The following is a 7827-nucleotide window of genomic DNA, read 5'->3' as shown; positions in this document are numbered from 1 at the left end:
TATCTATAATTTTTAGGTGGATGGTAGGGATATAACCTTCACAAAATGTTCTAGGATATTGATAGTAGTATACACAAATCAAAGGTTGAGATTTATCTCAAAGTAGTTATGCCCTTTTCCCTTTTATTTAGCTTTGATTAATTAAGAAAAACTCACATGAAGAAGTGTCATATGAAGTGAGTTATGGTTTTTTTGACTTGTGGTATTGATAAGCCATGAAATTGGTCCATGGTATCATGACAAGCAGATTAAGAACCTCTATAATAAAGTGGGGACAAATATTTTGATGCTTCTTCTCTTAATCTATGGTAAAGTGAGGATACATATTTTGATGTTTCTTATGGATTGATGGCTATAGTCTTTTACTAGCAATTTAATTTATATGGTTGTGCTAGTAATATGATTTTTTAAATGTAAATATGTTTAAATCATATGTTAATTATTTTTATAAACAAGTAGCATAGACAATTTAGTCCTTGCCACTCAAATGGAGTTCATGCTTTTTGAAAAATTGCAAATCGATATATCAACTTAGAAAATTAATTGACTACTAAAGGGCAATGAATTGCATAAATTTTGGTGGTTAGTAACCACTAATAAGTCCACACATTTACATTTTTACTCCTACTTATGCAAGTGTTCAAGAATACATGAATAAGGGTGGGAAAAGAACTCCTTGTAAGTATATTTATTTTCATTTGGTTCATATCTATTTTTTATGCAAAAAATTATGGTGGGAAGTAATTGATAGTAATTATGTTATTTACGTGAGTATGAACTATTTTCAAGGATTTTAATTTTGGGTGGTTTTCCTATCAAGGGTAACAATGGAAAATCTATAAATTATGGTAGAAAAATCCAAGACAATTATTCACATGACATTGTATGTTACCTTTTAAGTTATGGTCCAATCAAACGTTTGATTTTTTTTTCAATAATATTGAAAAATATATATTGCTTTTTCAAAGTCAAACATTATAAATTGCATTTTTCAATTCTAAAGTAATAGTGGTCAACAAGAAATTGGATCATCTAATACTAATAATAATTGGTGGTCTAACTTATAGATGAAATTGAATTTTTCATGGGAATCCCACAAAACAATTTCAAAAGAGCATGCTATTTTTTGTTATTTAAAATGCATTTTTGAATGCATAAATAGATTCATGACCGTTGGAAAACCCTCTAAGGTACTCAAATACTATAGATTAAAAAACTTAAATTCAAGTTTTTAAAAATTTGTGCTACTTAAAATTTACTTGAAAAAATGTGAAAAGAATCATTTCATCTATAAGTTAGACTACACCATAATAATTTTTTTTTTTTTGTTTTTATAAATGTTTATTGTTAAAATGTGACGTATAATATTAAATAAATATTTTAATTTTTATAATTACTTATAAACATTTACCATAATTTAATTTATATCATTAAAAATTATAAAACCAAAAACTACCTACCATGCAACTATCACACTTTTTCAAATTCCTTAATATTTTTAATACTTTTATTTTTTTATAGCATTCAATTCATTCCCAATTGACGAATCACATCCAACCACACCCAGTAAAAACTAATTTGTTTGCGTACATCACTCACATCACAAACACTTAGCTTAACTAATAGATAAAATAACTCTTTTTCCAACATTAAAAATCATAATTTTAAGTATATTTATATATATATATATATATAAATATATTTTAACCCATAAAAAAATTACAATCTCACTAAAATTATATTACCAAATTCCAAAAAAACCATTTTGTCTTTTAGTTAGAGTAACCCATATCACAAGCATGGTTTTAAAGAAGAAAATAATATTAATACTTTTTCCCATATTACAAGTTCAACTCCATGATGAATCTCATACGAATGGAGTTGTTTTTAGTGCGAATTTTTGGACTTTCTCGTGTCAAAATTTGATAGAAGATTTTGAGGTGAAATATTGATGTGTTATTTAAACTTGTTTTTTGAGGGTATATGTGGATTCAGTGTCATGAAAAACCCCGGCTCTTTAATTGTGCATGGGTTATTACCCATCAAACTTGTCATTTCAATAAATTCCCACTAAATTTAACAAAAATTAAAACACAAAAAAAAACATTCCAAAAATCTAGGTGAATACAACTCGCATAAAAATTGTCAAAATCAAAAACGGATTCGGTTAGATTGGTGTATACAACAAAACAAAACTACTGAAGTCAACACACGTTCCAAGAATGTGACTGAACTCAAGTCACGTTCGGAGAATGTAATTTTATTCAGAGAAGATAAGCAATTGGATTAAGTAACCTTCTTCCTATCGCTCGAGCCACGAGAATGATGGCGGCCATTATTCTCAGATGTTTGTGGTCTTTTCTTCTCTCTTCTGGAGAAGAAGCCAAAGAGACCACCACCGCTATTCCAACTGCCTCTCCGATGAACAATGCAGACAGGCACATTTACCACCGGACTCACCCTCGCTCCTCCTCTGCCTCCAATGGAGTTGTTGCCCTTCACAAATAAGTATTTATCTACCGTCTTTCCGGCCGGTGGGCCGTTCCCACTAAACCTTCCAGTACTTCGTTGACCGCTCATACCTCTTCTCATTCTTGATGCTGGCAGACCGGGACTCCCTAATTTGCCTCTGCCACCACTATATTGTTCGGCCTTCGTTTCTTCTGTGCCCCTCTTTGCGTCAAACCTGGGCTTCAGTTCACCATAGTATCGGGGCCCAGGTTGGACTTTATTGCTTATGCTCCATGCCTCAACTGTCTCTATTTCCTTAGTAGCGCACACGGAGTTTTCCGCCTTGAATTTACGCTCTGCAGTAGATTGACTTCTGGAAAACGATAAGGAGCGAAATAAACCGGTTCCCTTCATTTCCTCGCCCCTTCTGCAACTCCTCGAAAACGGCCACAAAGGTTTCGTCGAAGAAGGCTGTGATTGATCAACTAACTTAAATGATGTGCTACTTTTCTCTGCACAAACATTTTCCTTGTTGCTCGGCTTAACCACCACTTCCTTCCACTTATTAGGCGGCTTACGAGCGAAGGATTTGGACGCAACATTTCTGGAACAGCTGCTTGTCATATCTGAAGAAGGAGAGGAGGTGGATCGAACCGGTGACAGACACATTAAGCTTTCAAGACCAATGTGATGAGAGACGGTTACAGGTCTGGCTTGAACTGGACCATGATGGAGAGGCAGAATTTTGCCATCCACGAATAGGTCATCGGCAACAGGTAGCAGAGTTTCTCCTATGCTTGAATTCTGGCCATTAATACAAAATTCAAAGTCAGCGTCGTAATTAACATCCGCCACATCGCTTGTTAGTTTCTCCGGCGAAATCCCGTCGGTCTGCGAGATATAGACAGAGAATGAAATTCTGGGGCTCTGCCTCTCGTTTGTAGTCGTTTCAGGCTCCAATGGCGAAAACTCGAAAGCAAATGAAGTTGGAGGACTCTGCCAATCGTTTCCAATCTCCAAGGAAGCCGCCATTACTCTTATCACAATTCTTCAAACTCAGTGCACAGCACACTTACGAACTAAGGAAAGCCATCTAAAAATTCTTGAATCGAGAAATGCAAAATGAGCACTATTTACATGTCAAAAGGAGAGGATCGAGAAGAAAAGAAGTCCAAATTCTCACTTGCAGTTATGCGTGATGTGCAGCTTAGTTGATGATTGACATCCATGCATTCTAAATCTGGTGATTTGCCTACCTATAAATAAGTGAGGACCTTCGTATCCCCGAGTCCCACCATTCTTCTGCCCTGCGCTCGAATTTTTAACTTTATTCGGAAATTGGATTTCAAGCGTTTATCTAGAAGTTCGTGTATAGCTTGCGTTCCAAACACTTTCGACGGCGGGATGAATACAAACCATCTGGAAACAATTTGACAAACCTCTCGAGTCTCATGAACCGTAATGGTTGGCTGTTGTCACACTGTGGATGTCACATCACAGTCCACAATGGATGAATGTCGTGGATGAAATTGCTTTCTACAGTCAAAAAAGTGAGTGGCCTGCGGGTGTCCGTTCGAAAGATATTAACAACTAACATCCACACTTTATGTGTCAAATTTGAAACCCATGGCATTCAAAGAACCTGAACCACCTAGATTCTGCCTCTAGATGAATGCAGGTTACGAGACTTTTCTTGCTTCTAGAGAATATTTCCACGTATATGGAATACATTAAAATCTCAATAAAAACAGGGGATAGGCTACTCTTATAGCGAAAGGTTGTTTTATAGTGAAAAATGAGTTGAATTCAGACAAAATTTTAGAAGGTACTTTAAAGTTTACCTTTTTGCTTGTCGAAATTATTGCCTCGTTTATTCAAAATCTCAATAATATTATATATAGAAAATCTCAATAAATATCAGGCATAGGATATTGTTATAATTAGCACAACTACATTAATAAATGTGGTTGATAAATGTCAATAGGTTTATATATGAATTTCCATATTAATTTAATGGATTAACACCAAAAATCTAAAAAATTATAAACACTAGAGAATGATATTAATACAAAAAATTAAAACTAAAACTTTGAGGTTTATAATCTTTTAAGTTTTACTATTAATCCCTTGGATTTATAAGATCAATTCCTTGGGTTTAATACTACAACCCTAAGGAATCACAAACCCCAAAAAATAATAAATCCAATGGCTTCATTTATATCTACCATGGATAAATATATAATAATAAAAATAATATTAAAAAAACTATTACAATAAAAATATTATTATTATCATTATAATTAATAATAATTATTATTATTTTCATTAATTTATATTGATGATGATGGTGGTGGTTAACGTCCACTGAGACCAAACTTGGGTTTAAATAATATTAATTATTATTTAATATTAAATATAATTTATTATTATGTATTTTAAATTTTGTAATATAAATAAATTATTTAATAATAACATTTATTTGATAGCAGTAATATTAATAAATAACAAAAATTATTTAGTAAAAAAAATACTTATTTTAAATTGATTATAATAATCTTTAATTATTTATCTTTAATAATTGATAATAATTATTAATCCATATTATTATTATTAATTAATTATTGCTTAAATACTTATTAATTAAATGAGTAATTAATAAATAATAATAATAATTTATTAATTATTAATTAATTATTAATAATTAATTAATTTATAATTTATTTATTAATAATTAATTAATTAATTAATAATTGAGACAATGATTGATTTTCACATTGAGATAATCTTTATCACATGGTGATGTTAGACCATGGTTGACCATGGTTAAACATGGTTGACCAAGGTTGACCATGTTTGAGCATGGTTATGATTATCATATTGAGATAATCTTTGTCATAATGCGATGTTGGACTATGGTTGAGACAATGAATGATTTTCATATTGAGACAATCTTTGTCACAATGTGACATTGGACCATGCTTCACCATGATTGAATAATATTAAACCCAAGGGACTAATACTATAAACTGAAGGTATATAAACCCTGAGATAAATATTATAAACACTAAAATAAACATGGTTGACCATGGTTGTTTTTCATACTAAAAGAATCGTTGTCACAATGTGACATTAGACTGTGGTTGACCATGCTTGTCCATGATTTATTTTCAAATCAACATAATATTTGTTAGAATGTGACATTGGACCATGGTTGACCATGATTGATGTTATAAAACATGGTTGACCATGATCGATACTATAAACCCAAGGGATTAATAAACTCTAGGGACTAATACTAAAAACCAAAGGGATTATAAACCTAAGGGATTGATATTATAAACCTAAGGGAATAATAACCCAAGGGATAAAAATTATAAACCCAAGGTATATAAACCCTAAGATAAATATTATAAACCCTTAAATAAACATGGCTTACCATGGTTGACCATGGTTGATTTCCATATTGAGACATTCCTTGTCACAATGCAACATTGGACCATGGTTGACCATGCTTGACTATGATTGATTTTCATATCGAGACAATATTTGTCACAATGAGACGTTGGACAATGGTTGACCATCATTGATTTTCATATTGAGACAATCATTGTCACAATGCGACATTCAATCATGGTTGTCTATGATTGACCATGGTTTACCATGATTGATATTATAAACCCAAGGGATTGATACTATAAACCCAAGGGAATAATATTAAACCCAAGGGACAATATTATAAACCCAAGGTATATAAACCCGAACATAAATATTATAAACACTAAAATAAACATGGTTGACCATGGTTGATTTTCATTTTGAGACAATCCTTGTCATAATGCGATGTTGGACCATGTTTGACCATGCTTAACCATGGTTTACCATGATTGACCATGGATGACAATGTTTGATTTAAATATAAAACATGGTTGAACATGGTTTACCAAGCTTGACCATGATTGGCCATGGTTGATCATGGTTGACCATGATCGATATTATAAACCTAAGGGAATAATAAACCGTAGCGATCGGTATTATAAACCCAAGAGAATAATAAACCCTAGGGATTAATACTAAAACCCAAGGAATATATCATGACAATCTTGTCACAATGCGATGTTGGACCATGGTTGATTTTCATTTTGAGGCAATCATTGTCATAATGCAACATCTAACCATGGTTAACCATGGTTAGCCATGGTTAGCCATGACCGACCATGGTTGAGCATGATTGATATTATAAACCCAAGGGGATAATAAACCCAAGGGATTGATATTATAAACCCAAGGGATTAATACTAAAACCTCAATGGATTATGAACCCAAGGGACTAATATTATAAACCTAAGGTATATAAACCAACAGATAAATATTATAAACACTAAAATAAACATGGTTGATTTTCAGATTGAGACAATCTTTGTCACAATGCAACACTGGACCATAGTTAAACATGCTTAACCATGGTTGATTTTCATATCAAGACAATCTTTGTCACAATGCGACGTTTGACCATGGTTGACCATGTTGACCATGGATGACAATTTTTTATTTTATAAAACATGGTTGAACATGGTTTACCAAGGTTGACCATGATTGACCATGGTTGATCATGGTTGACCATGATTATCATATTGAAACAATTTTTTTCATAATGTGACATTGGACCATGGTTGAAACAATGATTATTTTTCATATTGAGACAATCCTTGTCACAATGCGATGTAGGAGCATGGTTGACCATGATTGATTTTATAAAATATGGTTGATGATGGTTGACCACGATTGAATTTATAAAACATGGTTTACCATGGTTCTCCATGATCAATATTATAAACCCAAAGGAATAATAAACCCTAGGGACCAATATTATAAACCCAAAGGAATAATAAACCCTAGGAATTAATACTAAAAACCCAAGGGATTATAAACCTAAGGGAATAATATTAAACCCTAGGAATATGAACCCTTTGTCACAATGTGATGTAGGAGCATGTCTGACCATGGTTGACCATGATTGATATAATAAACCCTAGGGATTGATATTATAAACCTAAGAGAATAATAAACCCAAGGGATTAATATTAAAACTCCAAGGGAATAATATTAAACCAAGGTTGACCATGATTGGCCATGGCTGACCATGGTTAACCATTATTATCATATTGAGACATTGTTTGTCAAAACAAAATGTTGGACAATGGTTGAGACAATGATTGATTTTCATATTGAGACAATTTTTGTCACAATGCGACATTGGAACATGGATGACCATGATTAACCATGGTTCACCACAATTCATTTTATAAAATATGGTTGACCATGGTTGACCATTATTGAATTTATAAAACATGGTTGACCATGATTGATATTATAAAC

General features: G+C 32.3%; 1 protein-coding gene across 1 annotated transcript; it reads right to left on the bottom strand.

Moving 5' to 3' along the window:
- Window positions 1-2207: 2207 nt before the first annotated feature.
- Window positions 2208-3674, bottom strand: LOC149173958 (uncharacterized). Its single transcript, XM_089422504.1, has one exon. The coding sequence runs from the start codon at window positions 3481-3483 to the stop codon at window positions 2287-2289; it is 1197 nt and encodes a 398-aa protein (XP_089278630.1). The 5' UTR covers window positions 3484-3674; the 3' UTR covers window positions 2208-2286.
- Window positions 3675-7827: the final 4153 nt, after the last annotated feature.

This window comes from Pinus tabuliformis, chromosome 4_1, assembly GCF_031772625.1.
Source record: "Pinus tabuliformis cultivar Carrire ecotype Pingquan chromosome 4_1, CPIR1, whole genome shotgun sequence".
Classification (NCBI taxonomy): domain Eukaryota; kingdom Viridiplantae; phylum Streptophyta; class Pinopsida; order Pinales; family Pinaceae; genus Pinus; species Pinus tabuliformis.
The sequence above is the reverse complement of the archived record's forward strand: the minus strand, read 5'-3'. Positions and strand labels throughout refer to the sequence as shown.